General features: G+C 35.6%; 1 protein-coding gene across 4 annotated transcripts in view; it reads left to right on the top strand.

Moving 5' to 3' along the window:
* Positions 1 to 5,020, top strand: part of LOC121416774 (NACHT, LRR and PYD domains-containing protein 12-like) — a 42,337-nt gene extending 37,317 nt beyond the window's left edge. For all 4 annotated transcript variants that reach the window (XM_041610249.1, XM_041610246.1, XM_041610247.1 and 1 more), the window contains 2 exons: positions 3,848 to 3,944; positions 4,887 to 5,020. In XM_041610249.1, the coding sequence (XP_041466183.1) occupies positions 3,848 to 3,944; positions 4,887 to 4,930 (141 nt within the window). In that variant the 3' untranslated portion in view covers positions 4,931 to 5,020. The remainder of the gene's footprint in view (positions 1 to 3,847; positions 3,945 to 4,886) is intronic.
* Positions 5,021 to 15,635: the final 10,615 nt, after the last annotated feature.

Below are 15,635 nucleotides of genomic sequence, written 5' to 3'. Positions count from 1 at the left end.
TACATTTTTCCCCAAGTCGAACACCGTGTAGCCTCCTTTGTTGATCTTTTTTTTAAGACCTGGCTCGGTCGATCCGCTCATGCAGCGTACTTTGTCGATTGTCCCGTATTTCTTTTTGTGAAATCTGGTCAGGCCTGCATTCAGCTGGTTCCAAAACCAGATTTTCGTCTTCGAAATCACGACGTTCGAAATCGTGAGCCGCCATGTTTGCATAAAATTCGTGAAGCCGATGTGAAATGCATTATGGGTGAAAACACTACTGCGCAAGCGCAAACCCGAGCTGTTGATCGCGTCGATCAACTTTCCTTATCTGATTTACGAGCGGCCTCTGTAATGCGCCGTGAGGGACCCTGCTGGGAGGGGATTAGCGGTGCCGCGCATGGGGCAAAGCGTTTGAGAGAGTCAGATCTCCTTCTGTTAATAGCTCTATGGTGAGAGCTACATTGAGTGTATACATGGAACATAATAATAGGATGAAATGAACAATGACCAGGTGGTTTAGATTGAGATGGTATGCAGGGTAAAAGCTGGAATGGAAAATGGATATGAATATGGACATACTGTTTTCTTGCTGATTCACTTATTGTAGAAGATAAATACCTGCCTTTAAACTTGACATCAGTTTCAAATTAATGTTTTTCAATCAACAAATATCTGTTGGCAAGACAATAAATATGTTTTTGTCCTGCTCAAACTATTTTTTGTGAGTTGGTGTCTGATATATCTGTAGAATATACATCTCAATGGCTTTATAGCACTCATAATTTATATTGAAAATGAATAGTTTAATGTTGTTTTACCTTTAAATTTTATGTGTGTAATGAAAGATATAAACCCCTCAAAAAAAAGTTCTGCAACTCAAGTTTGAGTGCTAATAAATTTCTTAGTGTGCCATCATGTTAAAGTGGTGTCATTGGAAAGTATGAATATTCCTCTTTACGATATGTGTCATTTGGATTGCTAGTGTTATCATGAAATACACAGACAAGATAAATATGCAACAATGTAAGAAATGAAATGTTGCAAAATTCGTCGTTTCCAATAGCGAATTTCCAATTGTTTCGAGGATGGACCGAGTGCATTCACTGTCACCTGCATGGTGGAAATTCTATAGAAATGGAGACTCTTGTTAGAAATAAATGCATTTTCCAACATTTCACTTCTGACTTTTCTCAAAGTTCAAGGTGATTGCATATTCCATGATTACATAATCACAGCAAATGGCATGTCATAGTATTAAGAGGAATAATTCAGCTTTCCAATGATACCAGTTTCATCTTTTATACTTAAACCAAAAAGATATCATCCCCCAAAACTGAGTTGCAAAACTTTTTTTGAGGGGTTTATGTTTGTGTGTTGAATGCATGAGACTTGTCAACAATCTCATCCATTGACCTAGAAGAAGCACTGTGTATTAAGCCCAATCTTACTGACTTCGAGTTATTATACTACGTTAATTCATTGGGTTATGGGTGTTTGTGTGTTTTAATTGCTTGTTCGCTTTATTTATTTTGCTTTATAGGATATAATTTATGAATGGTTTTTCAATAAATTCTGTTTGAAATAGAATAGTGGATATTGACAGGCTGCAAATTGGATTGAAGTGTTAGTACAGGATAGTTTACTACCCTGGTATTTAAATATCAATTTCAAATTTATTAATTCTGTTTGGTAACTACTAGGAGCAAAATTTGTGTATTCTAGATTAATTTAGTGCCCTAAAATGAATCACAGTCTTACTTCCTGGATGTTTTACACTATCGACTTCAATTATGCTGAATAGAAATTAGAATGAAATCCAATATATTTTAGAGAAAGTAACCACATGTATTTGTAGAATTTTCAAAATTGTGAACTTTGTAAAAGAAAAATATTCATGATTTTCTACAAAGACAATTACTATACATGCACATGATCTGTATTAATACATGGAGTTATTGATGTTGAACTAATGGTGCAATCCATTATGCTATACCAACCAGTAAACTCCAGAAAGTAATTTACATTCCATTTGTCTAGTAGATGTTTACAATTATTTTGTACTTGACCTTGTAGTCAACCAAAGTCAGAAATAGTCAAATGAAGGGGAGCATGTACATGAATGTAATTAACATGATAACAAATGTGAATGGCTTGTACACATTTTAGGGAATCTCCCTGACACTATTACATAGTGTATACAATTGGGATGAAAAATTAAACTTTAGAAAATGAGACTCTATCCTGTGGATAATGACATGTGAACTTGGAATTTTATACATCTCTGTTAAATGTTGCGAATTACTGTGTACATTTACTAAACATCTAGACAGGTGTCATCTTGTTTATTTTCAAAAGATAAATTTAACATTCTATCAAATAAACCATCTAACCTTTAGAGAACATTAAGAGTTCTTTTTACACTGCTTCAAGGTATCAGGAATGTTTATTATTAATTGCTATTGCCCTCACTGACATTTTGGTGTCTAATTCAGATATTAATTCTTATTTTTTACATAATGAACATAATTTAATCAAAGGGATATTCTTAAAGTTCATTTTGGGTCATTAGTTATTTAGTGAGTATCAGAAAGGGAAACATTTCTTAAAGAGACCCATATCACATTCAACTTTAAATTTAGATTTTATAACAGTTTACCATGGATAAAGGATTGATGATGCAAAGTTTGTCTAACAATGTAGAATGATAGATGCATATAGAGCTATATTGTAATAGCTATTGTAATAGCTCTATGATAGATGTAAAGATAGAGAGGACGCATAATATAATTTTTTGGGAGACTATTTGATATTGAGAAAAAGAAAGATGGAGGAGTAAGGATAGGAAAGAGTGGTCGAATTTTTAAATTTCATGTATTCTGTTTGATGAAATGATGAGAACAGGGGGGGGGGACTTTCATTGACGAGTGGATCCCTCCCCCTCCATTTGTGAATTTGCATCAGGCAAATTCCATGTAGAAGCATTGATATGTTAAATTTATTGAGAAACAAAAAGTTCAATTTTAATGAAATTGCTAAATGTTGGAAACAATTTAAAAATGATTATAACTTGTAAAAGCTGAACATTTAATTCTATTCGAACAATGGAGTATTAAAGCAAGAAAGTGATTGATACAGTAAAAATAATGTATCAAATAACATAGATGGTCAATTCTTTTAATGATAAAAGATGTGAAGTGTTGTGGCAAGTTCAGTTCTTGAAAGTAGGTCATAAGGTACACATGTAAATTGTATTTGTTTTCTACATGTACAATGTAAGCAAAGGTTATTTGTGTTGAAAACTCAAAATAATGCAAGGAAATATTGAAGTTCTTTGACATGGTTTTCCATGAATTTCAGATGGTCAATTTTTAGACAATAACAATCAAGAAATTTAAGAGGATACATAACAGTACAAAAAGGACACAAAACACCAGTTAATCATATTGAGTAATTTCATTGTGATAAACACTATATTTACGTTGCATTGTCTCTCTCTCTCTCTCTCTCTCTCTCTCTCTGTTCTCAGATCTTCCTCCTGTTCTCTTTCTCATCACTATTTAAAAATTTGCGTCGGTTGAATTTTCTTCTAGAGACGCAAGAGACATTTTCTGTTAATTTGAATTTGAGGATATCAAAAACTTCATGCTCCGCACACGAGGGGTAAACTCCCCCCTCCCTGCATCCTCCCCCCCCCCCTAGGGAGCATGCTTTGCATGCTCTGTAAGTGTTGGCAACCTTCGCGTGCATTAATCAGCCCCCTGTAAAAGTCCAACTCTATGCATGGTACAATTTTGAGCATTATGAAAATGAGAATAAGAAATGATTTGATGAATTACTATTTCCAATGATGCTTCTATACTTTCAGGGTTCATTCCCTCAGATCAGCAAAGGAAATTTCATATTCAATGAAGAGCCTCAGAAGGATCTTCAATCATTCCTACAAGCAGTCAGTGACGAGTTAGGTAGGTGAACTAATAAACTTATTAAGGTAAAGGTGACCTCTTCACTCAGGCTGATACAACCTAGATATGATCAATGTATTAACAGTTCTTATACTGCTCATTAATTTGATCATTACAATGGGCCAACTCATTTATAAACATATGACATGAAATAATTGTACCTAAACAGGTCATGAAATGGCTTTGTAGAAATGCTCCGGGCATACAATAATTGTACCTAAACTGGTCGTGTAAATGAAATAATTATTTACAATACTAAGTATGAGGAACATAATTATTGTATTTAAACTGATCATGAATCAGCTGTATGTGCAATATTGATGTATGTATGAGGAAAAAAATAATTGTACCTAAAGTGGTCATGAAACTTCCTTTTATATAATACTTAGTTATGTGTTCGAGGAAGAAAAAAATTGTAGCTAAAACTAGTAAAACCAAACAATATTGTTCATAAAACAGATGATGGCAGGTTCGAATCCCACTGGTTCCAAATTTTTCTGACTTATGATTTATGATTTTCATACAGATCGAGCATACTGATCTTATGATTTTCATTACAGATCGAGCATACTGATCTTAAACAAATAGGAGTAATGCCGAAAATTTGTTAAACAAATTATAATTTCCTCCTATAAAAGCCTCTTAATTTACTAGATTTTTAACAGTACTGATTTATATGTACGAGGAAAACACATTTATATGTAGCTAAACTGGTCATGAAACAACAGCATTTTTGTACCAGACTAATTTATTTGTAAGAAGAATGAAATAATTGTTCTTAATCTGGTCATGAAAACATGTCTTAACATTTTTTATTTATGTGTATCAGGAATACCTACCTGGTCATGAAACCGCTTTTAGTAATTTATATGAACAAGGATTCTGGGCCAACATCCTGTTGAATTAATCCTGTATTTTTGCCTTTTTTCTAAATATCCCTAGATTTTTTCAGCCAACAGTTCCTCTGTTTGGACTTTCTTTCTTAACATGAGTACTCTGCTGCTGGCGCCTCTTCCTCAGACAAATATTTTGATGAACGAGATTCCTTTGCCATGGACTGTGTCATGTACAATGTTTTATCATTAGCAATTATACATGTGCGTTTTGATGTCACTGACGTCTGCACAATACGCTGCCATAGTAACCAGTGATGCCGGATGAAAGCCTTGGAATTTTTAACTAAATATACCACCTTGGACTTGATTATTTAGTGTATGTATTGGTGACATAGTGCCAAGAAATCCATACAAACATATAACAGAGTATCCCAACCATCTAGATGGTATAACCAGTTTCATTCTACTCTAATGAATAGAACCATCTTATTGGTCTACATGACAGTCACTAGATCCTACAATGGTGTGTACATGTACATATAACAGAGTATCCCAACCATCTAGATGGTATAACCAGTTTCATTCTACTCTAATGAATAGAACCATCTTATTGGTCTACATGACAGTCACTAGATCCTACAATGGTGTGTACATATAACAGAGTATCCCAACCATCTAGATGGTATAACCAGTTTCATTCTACTCTAATGAATAGAACCATCTTATTGGTCTCCATGACAGTCACTAGATCCTACAATGGTGTGTACATATAACAGAGTATCCCAACCATCTAGATGGTATAACCAGTTTCATTCTACTCTAATGAATAGAACCATCTTGGTCTCCATGACAGTCACTAGATCCTACAATGGTGTGTACATAAACCCATTTCAGTTTTATCCCTGGAACATTATTTTAATCCTAAAATGACTGTGGAGCTCGTTCTATCCCAGAATGTTTTGCAATAAATTTATAATGTGAAATGCTTTCAAACTGATATTCAGGTCTTTTGGTTAAAGCACCATTATATGACAGCTAATAGACTCAACAACTTTTCAGCATAGAAGATTATGCAGTCACCACCTGTCCATGCTAATTTTCATTTATTTACCAAGTACATGACGTTAACAACATGAAATCACCTTGCTATGCAAATATGAAGTATTTTTGAAAGCTATTCCAACTATTTTCACATTATTCTTAACCAAAACCCATGTTTCATCTATCAAATTACATCAGTTTGATGTGTTATCAAGCCAAACTCTTGCCAGAGGTAATACTGTTTTATTCTTCCTGGAATCCTATTATGCTGTTATCTGAGGCAGAAGATCTAACAACTATGCTGTAGAAAATGAGAATGTCCTTGTATTATGTTTATCATAAAGGAGAAAGTCACTCCTTCAATTCTATTATGTTTATCATAAAGGAGAAAGTCACTCCTTCAATTCTAGTATGTTTATCATAAAGGAGAAAGTCACTCCTTCAATTCTATTATGTTTATCATAAAGGAGAAAGTCACTCCTTCAATTCTAGTATGTTTATCATAAAGGAGAAAGTCACTCCTTCAATTCTATTATGTTTATCATAAAGGAGAAAGTCACTCCTTCAATTCTATTATGTTTATCATAAAGGAGAAAGTCACTCCTTCAATTCTATTATGTTTATCATAAAGGAGAAAGTCACTCCTTCAATTCTATTATGTTTATCATAAAGGAGAAAGTCACTCCTTCAATTCTATTATGTTTATCATAAAGGAGAAAGTCACTCCTTCTATTATGTTTATCATAAAGGAGAAAGTCACTCCTTCAATTCTATTATGTTTATCATAAAGGAGAAAGTCACTCCTTCAATTCTATTATGTTTATCATAAAGGAGAAAGTCACTCCTTCAATTCTATTATGTTTATCATAAAGGAGAAAGTCACTCCTTCAAGTCTATTATGTTTATCATAAAGGAGAAAGTCACTCCTTCAATTCTATTATGTTTATCAAAAAGGAGAAATTCACTCCTTCAATTCTATTATGTTTATCAAAAAGGAGAAATTCACTCCTTCAATTCTATTATGTTTATCATAAAGGAAAAGTCATTCCTTCAATTCTATTGTGTTTATCATAAAGAAGAAAGTCACTCCTTTAATTCTAGTATGTTTATCATAAAGGAGAAAGTCACTCCTTCAATTCTGTTATGTTTATCATAAAGGAGAAAGTCACTCCTTCAATTCTATTATGTTTATCATAAAGGAGAAAGTCACTCCTTCAATTCTATTATGTTTATCATAAAGGAGAAAGTCACTCCTTCAATTCTGTTATGTTTATCATAAAGGAGAAAGTCACTCCTTCAATTCTATTATGTTTATCATAAAGGAGAAAGTCACTCCTTCAATTCTATTATGTTTATCATAAAGGAGAAAGTCACTCCTTCAATTCTATTATGTTTATCAAAAAGGAGAAAGTCACTCCTTCAATTCTATTATGTTTATCATAAAGGAGAAATTCACTCCTTCAATTCTATTATGTTTATCATAAAGGAAAAGTCATTCCTTCAATTCTATTGTGTTTATCATAAAGAAGAAAGTCACTCCTTTAATTCTAGTATGTTTATCATAAAGGAGAAAGTCACTCCTTCAATTCTATTATGTTTATCATAAAGAAGAAAGTCACTCCTTCAATTCTATTATGTTTATCATAAAGGAGAAAGTCACTCCTTCAATTCTATTATGTTTATCATAAAGGAGAAAGTCACTCCTTCAATTCTAGTATGTTTATCATAAAGGAGAAAGTCACTCCTTCAATTCTATTATGTTTATCATAAAGGAGAAAGTCACTCCTTCAATTCTATTATGTTTATCATAAAGGAGAAAGTCACTCCTTCAATTCTATTGTGTTTATCATAAAGGAGAAAGTCACTCCTTCAATTTTAGTATGTTTATCATAAAGGAGAAAGTCACTCCTTCAATTCTAGTATGTTTATCATAAAGGAGAAAGTCACTCCTTCAATTCTATTATGTTTATCATAAAGGAGAAAGTCACTCCTTCAATTCTATTATGTTTATCATAAAGGAGAAAGTCACTCCTTCAATTCTATTATGTTTATCATAAAGGAGAAAGTCACTCCTTCAATTCTAGTATGTTTATCATAAAGGAGAAAGTCACTCTTTCAATTATATTATGTTTATAATAAAGGAGAAAGTCACTCCTTCAATTCTATTATGTTTATCACAAAGGAAAAAGTCACTCCTTCAATTCTATTATGTTTATCATAAAGGAGAAAGTCACTCCTTCAATTCTATTATGTTTATCATAAAGGAGAAAGTCACTCCTTCAATTCTATTATGTTTATCAGAAGGGAGAAAGTCACTCCTTCAATTATATTATGTTTATCATAAAGGAGAAAGTCACTCTTTCAATTCTAGTATGTTAATCATAGAGGAGAAAGTCACTCCACCATATTTTTTCAAGCACTAGTAAACCAAAATGGAGAAAGGGATATAGTAAAAAAGAATAAAAGAAATAAGTTTATCACCAGCAGGGGTTTCAGCTGTGTAGCTCAATAATAAACCCTAAAATACAAATGATAAAAGTATGTCATCTTTCAGTTTGTATTTTCATATTGTTACCTTTGGTGTAAATTTTTTACATGTATGGATTTGATTTTTATTATGGATTCAATTTACAGAAGCAATTATGCTTAATTTGACTCTTCCACAAGTATAATTCCTATTTAATGTAAATTATTTTGTATATTTATATATTTTTAAATTGTAGTAATGAAGTTGAATTTGAATTTCAATCTTCTAGAGTCAATAAGATATTGTAGACAGATGATCTCTAAAGCAGCTTTGATTGTAAATACAAATGTTCCAATAATAATGACTTGTGAATACTGAATGTAATTATTGTGGAACTTTTATACACATGGGAATGAATTTTAGAATAAATATTACTTTATTTTTTCATGTATATTGTGTCTGCTCTGAGTTTGTCATGGGATAAGTTTGTGTGAGTTTGTGTGTGCACGTCATGGTCTAGTGGTTCTGACTCGCCTTTCAAACAGAGGGTCGTGGGTTCGAATCCTAGCCATGGCATGATTTCCTTCAGCAAGAAATTTATCCACACTGCTGCACTCAACCCAGATGAGGAAAATGGGTATCGGCAAGAAGTAATTCCTCAAAAAGCTGTGCGCACCAGAATCGGTAGACTTGCTTAGCTGGGGTAATATAGGAGTGCCTTGAGCACCTAGCAAGGTGTATACGTGCGCTATACAAATCCTATATTATTATTATAACATTATTAAATACATCTGATTTACAGTCTTGACTACCTTGTCTGTGAACTATAGTGCGGTAAGAAATAAAAAGATATGAAGATGTGGAATGGAGGAGAGGTATGAGGGTGGGGTATGTAATAAGATAGAGATGAAGATGTGGAATGGAGGGAGAGGTATGAGGGTGGGGTATGTAATAAGATAGAGATGAAGATGTGGAATGAAGGAGAGGTATGAGGGTGGGGTATGTAATAAGATAGAGATGAAGATGTGGAATGGAGGAGAGGTATGAGGGTGGGGTATGTAATAAGATAGAGATGAAGATGTGGAATGGAGGGAGAGGTATGAGGGTGGGGTATGTAATAAGATAGAGATGAAGATGTGGAATGGAGGAGAGGTATGAGGGTGGGGTATGTAATAAGATAGAGATGAAGATGTGGAATGGAGGAGAGGTATGAGGGTGGGGTATGTAATAAGATAGAGATGAAGATGTGGAATGAAGGAGAGGTATGAGGGTGGGGTATGTAATAAGATAGAGATGAAGATGTGGAATGGAGGAGAGGTATGAGGGTGGGGTATGTAATAAGAAAGAGATGAAGATGTGGAATGAAGGAGAGGTATGAGGGTGGGGTATGTAATAAGATAGAGATGAAGATGTGGAATGGAGGAGATGTATGAGGGTGGGGTATGTAATAAGATAGAGATGAAGATGTAGAATGAAGGAGAGGTATGAGGGTGGGGTATGTAATAAGATAGAGATGAAGATGTGGAATGAAGGAGAGGTATGAGGGTGGGGTATGTAATAAGAAAGAGATGAAGATGTGGAATGGAGGGAGAGGTATGAGGGTGGGGTATGTAATAAGATAGAGATGAAGATGTGGAATGAAGGGAGAGGTATGAGGGTGGGGTATGTAATAAGATAGAGATGAAGATGTGGAATGAAGGAGAGGTATGAGGGTGGGGTATGTAATAAGATAGAGATGAAGATGTGGAATGGAGGGAGAGGTATGAGGGTGGGGTATGTAATAAGATAGAGATGAAGATGTGGAATGGAGGGAGAGGTATGAGGGTGGGGTATGTAATAAGATAGAGATGAAGATGTGGAATGGAGGAGAGGTACGAGGGTGGGGTATGTAATAAGATAGAGATGAAGATGTGGAATGAAGGGAGAGGTACGAGGGTGGGGTATGTAATAAGATAGAGATGAAGATGTGGAATGAAGGAGAGGTATGAGGGTGGGGTATGTAATAAGATAGAGATGAAGATGTGGAATGGAGGGAGAGGTATGAGGGTGGGGTATGTAATAAGATAGAGATGAAGATGTGGAATGGAGGGAGAGGTATGAGGGTGGGGTATGTAATAAGATAGAGATGAAGATGTGGAATGGAGGAGAGGTATGAGGGTGGGGTATGTAATAAGATAGAGATGAAGATGTGGAATGGAGGGAGGTATGAGGGTGGGGTATGTAATAAGATAGAGATGAAGATGTGGAATGGAGGAGAGGTATGAGGGTGGGGTATGTAATAAGATAGAGATGAAGATGTGGAATGGAGGGAGAGGTATGAGGGTGGGGTATGTAATAAGATAGAGATGAAGATGTAGAATGAAGGAGAGGTATGAGGGTGGGGTATGTAATAAGATAGAGATGAAGATGTGGAATGGAGGAGAGGTATGAGGGTGGGGTATGTAATAAGATAGAGATGAAGATGTGGAATGGAGGAGAGGTATGAGGGTGGGGTATGTAATAAGATAGAGATGAAGATGTGGAATGGAGGGAGAGGTATGAGGGTGGGGTATGTAATAAGATAGAGATGAAGATGTGGAATGGAGGGAGAGGTATGAGGGTGGGGTATGTAACAAGATAGAGATGAAGATGTGGAATGCAGGAGAGGTATGAGGGTGGGGTATGTAATAAGATAGAGATGAAGATGTGGAATAAAGGGAGGTATGAGGGTGGGGTATGTAATAAGATAGAGATGAAGATGTGGAATGGAGGAGAGGTATGAGGGTGGGGTATGAAATAAGATAGAGATGAAGATGTGGAATAGAGGGAGAGGTATGAGGGTGGGGTATGTAATAAGATAGAGATGAAGATGTGGAATGAAGGGAGAGGTATGAGGGTGGGGTATGTAATAAGATAGAGATGAAGATGTGGAATGAATGAGAGGTATGAGGGTGGGGTATGTAATAAGATAGAGAAGATGTGGAATGGAGGAGAGGTATGAGGGTGGGGTATGTAATAAGATAGAGATGAAGATGTGGAATGAAGGGAGAGGTATGAGGGTGGGGTATGTAATAAGATAGAGATGAAGATGTGGAATGAAGGAGAGGTATGAGGGTGGGGTATGTAATAAGATAGAGATGAAGATGTGGAATGAAGGGAGAGGTATGAGGGTGGGGTATGTAATAAGATAGAGATGAAGATGTGGAATGGAGGAGAGGTATGAGGGTGGGGTATGTAATAAGATAGAGATGAAGATGTGGAATGGAGGGAGAGGTATGAGGGTGGGGTATGTAATAAGATAGAGATGAAGATGTGGAATGAAGGGAGAGGTACGAGGGTGGGGTATGTAATAAGATAGAGATGAAGATGTGGAATGGAGGGAGAGGTATGAGGGTGGGGTATGTAATAAGATAGAGATGAAGATGTGGAATGGAGGGAGAGGTATGAGGGTGGGGTATGTAATAAGATAAAGATGAAGATGTGGAATGGAGGGAGAGGTATGAGGGTGGGGTATGTAATAAGATAGAGATGAAGATGTGGAATGGAGGAGAGGTACGAGGGTGGGGTATGTAATAAGATAGAGATGAAGATGTGGAATGGAGGGAGAGGTATGAGGGTGAGGTATGTAATAAGATAGAGATGAAGATGTGGAATGGAGGAGAGGTATGAGGGTGGGGTATGTAATAAGATAGAGATGAAGATGTGGAATGGAGGGAGAGGTATGAGGGTGGGGTATGTAATAAGATAGAGATGAAGATGTGGAATGAAGGAGAGGTATGAGGGTGGGGTATGTAATAAGATAGAGATGAAGATGTGGAATGAAGGAGAGGTATGAGGGTGGGGTATGTAATAAGATAGAGATGAAGATGTGGAATGGAGGAGAGGTATGAGGGTGGGGTATGTAATAAGATAGAGATGAAGATGTGGAATGGAGGAGAGGTATGAGGGTGGGGTATGTAATAAGATAGAGATGAAGATGTGGAATGAAGGGAGAGGTATGAGGGTGGGGTATGTAATAAGATAGAGATGAAGATGTGGAATGGAGGGAGAGGTATGAGGGTGGGGTATGTAATAAGATAGAGATGAAGATGTGGAATGAAGGGAGAGGTATGAGGGTGGGGTATGTAATAAGATAGAGATGAAGATGTGGAATGGAGGAGAGGTATGAGGGTGGGGTATGTAATAAGATAGAGATGAAGATGTGGAATGAAGGGAGGTGTGAGGGTGGGGGATCAAGACAACTACCCCCGGACAATTACCCCCTCCCCCCGGAGGACAACTACCCTCCCCAGACAACTACCCCCGGACAATTACCCCCTGAGTACAATTACCCCCCGAGGACAATTACCCCACGGACAATTACCCCCCCCCCGACAATTACCCCTCCTGGACAATTACCCCCCCCCGGACAATTACCCCACACACAAACAAACATACACATGCTCCCACACCTGTATACAGAAAGTAATATACTTGCAAGGTATATTACACATGCCCAATATAAAACACATTGATGTTGAATTGCTGATCCTATAATCATGAGTTTAGAAGTTGGAAAACCTGTAATAATGCTGATATTATATTTTGAAATAGATATAGTAACTTGTTTTATATACTCTTTATAATTAGATCTAATAATCAATTAAACGTATGAATTATGCAGTGTACATGTAGTTTATCAATCGGATTTAAGTATCAGTACATTGTTAACATCCTTGTAGCAAGAGAGAGAATCTGCTGGTCAGACAGCAGATTCTCTCTCTCTCTCCATCAGAAGTGCAATCATGTTAGTTAAAGAACAATTAAAGAACAATTTGCAATAAATGCAAAGGGTCTGTATTACTGGATCACTTACTATTTTTTGGTTATTATCGATCTTATTTATTTGCCAGCGATACATTTTCCCCAATTCAATCATCAAAGTGATAACGGAAAACCACAGCTTCTATCCAATCCTTGCCTTGGAAGATTCTTTTACGAACGATACTGAATACAGAAGAGGAAATGATAAAAACATGGAGCTAAACACAGATTAGCCCCATGGTAAAAACATGGGCAAAACAAGAAGGTTTCTAGCCCAGTCACTGCACAATGCAGAAAAAACTTTCACACTGCGTCCTATGGTTGAAAAGTGCTAGAGGTGCCTGATGAAAGCAAACCAGCTTGGAAACAGTTGCAGAAGTCCAGTCTTGAGGCCATCCGGTCATTGACGGGATGGATGCGTATCACCTCATGTAAGACAATGTCTGATCTCAGCAATTCTTTGGAGCTGGTAATATGCAGATTGGCAAACATGTGATGTGTGTTTCTTCATGCTTATTGTTCTATCAAAGACTACGCCAAGATATCCAACCTTGCATACTGGAGACATATAGCTTCCTCACTGATTAAGACTGGAGTTGTAGTCATAATAATTACGCATATGGAGCTCCAGGAAGTTGATCTTCATCCAACATCGAATCCTCAATGGCAGCATCAACAACAACACCTGCACGAACCTCTCTATCTTTTAACCTTTGGATCAAAAGTCAGGTATGGATGTCATCAGCATAGAAGTGTATATCAAGACCATGTTGCCACATTATAGAGCCAAGAGGAGTGATGTACAGTTTGAAGAACAAGGGACCAAAGACAGACTCCTAAGGAACTCCATAGCAAAGGGTAGTCAAAGGAGACTGCATGCCAGTGATGAAGACAGACTTGACCTTGTAGTCAACCAAAGTCAGAAATAGTCAAATGAAGGGGAGCATGTACATGAATGTAATTAACATGATAACAAATGTGAATGGGAATCTCCCTGACACTTACATAGTGAATAAAAAAATTGGGATGAAAAATAAAACTGTAGAAAGTGAGACTCTATCCTGTTGATAATGGCATGTGAACTCAGAATTTCATACGTGTACATTACATCCCTGTCAAATGTTAGGAATTACTGTGTACATTTACTAAACATCTAGACGGGTGTATGTATTTTCATATTAAAGATAAATTTGACATTCTATCAAATAAACCATCAAACCTTTTAAAGAGAACATTGTGAGTTCTTTTTACATTGCTTGAAGATATCAGGAATGTTTATTATTAATTGCTATTGCCCTCACTGACATCTAGGTGTCTAATTCAGATATTAATGCTTATTCTTTACCTAATGAACATAATTTAATCAAAGGGATATTCTTCTTAAAGTGCATTTTGTGTCATTAGTTATTTAGTGAGTCTCAGAAAGGGAAACATTTCTTAAGAGACCCATATCACAGTCAACTTTAAATTTAGATTTTATAACAGTTTACCATGGATAAAGGATTGATGATGCAAAGTTTGTCTAACAATGTAGAATGATAGATGCATAGAGCTATTGTAGTAGCTATTGTAATAGCTCTATGATAGATGTAAAGATAGAGAGTAGGCATAATATAATTTTTTGGGAGACTATTAGATATTGAGAAAAAGAAAGATGGAGGAGTACATGTAAGGATAGAAAAGAGTGGTGGAATTTTTAAATTACATGTATCCTGTTTGATGAAATGATGAGAACGGGGGGGGGGGGGGGCACTTCCATTGATGAGTGGATACCCCCCTCCCCCGGCCATTTGTGAATTTGCATCAGGCAAAATCCATGTAGAAGCATTGGTATGTTAAATTTATTGAGAAACAGAAAGTTCAATTTTAATGTAATTGCTAAATGTTGGAAACAATTTCAAAATGATTATAACTTGCAAAAGCTGAACATTTAATTCCATCAGAACAATGGAGTATTAAAGCAAGAAAATGATTAAAGATGCAGTAAAAATATTGTGTGTCAAATAACACAGAAGGTTAATTCTTTTAATGATAAAAGATGTGAAAATAAAATACAATAGATACTGGTACATGTATATATTTATCAATTTCAAAATGATTACCGGTATAACTTACAAAAGCTGATACATATAATTCCATTAAAACAATGGAGTATTAAAGCAAGAAAATGATTGATTAAATAACATAGAAGGTCAATTCTTTTAATGATAAAGGACATGAAGTGTCATGGCAAGTTCAGATCTTGCAAGTAGGTCATAGGTTATGTAAATTGTATTTGTTTTCTACTATAGTATATTGGAAAAAGGTCGTATTTTTCCTTTAAGATTTATTGAAAAGAATTGGACGAAGAGGGGAGTAATATGTTTATCTTATCACAACATTGAAATATACATCTCAGAATAAATAGTTCCATTTTGGTAAAGTTATTACATTGAATATGGACTGTTATTAGAAATGAAAATTATATGTAATTATGTAAACTGAATGGAATGAAGTGTACGTCTTTTTTTATGAAATTATATTACAAAATGGTGATAATTCAGTAAAGAGGAAGGATCTTGTGGA

This window comes from Lytechinus variegatus, chromosome 6 (genome assembly GCF_018143015.1).
Source record: "Lytechinus variegatus isolate NC3 chromosome 6, Lvar_3.0, whole genome shotgun sequence".
Classification (NCBI taxonomy): Eukaryota; Metazoa; Echinodermata; class Echinoidea; order Temnopleuroida; family Toxopneustidae; genus Lytechinus; species Lytechinus variegatus.
The sequence above is the reverse complement of the archived record's forward strand: the minus strand, read 5'-3'. Positions and strand labels throughout refer to the sequence as shown.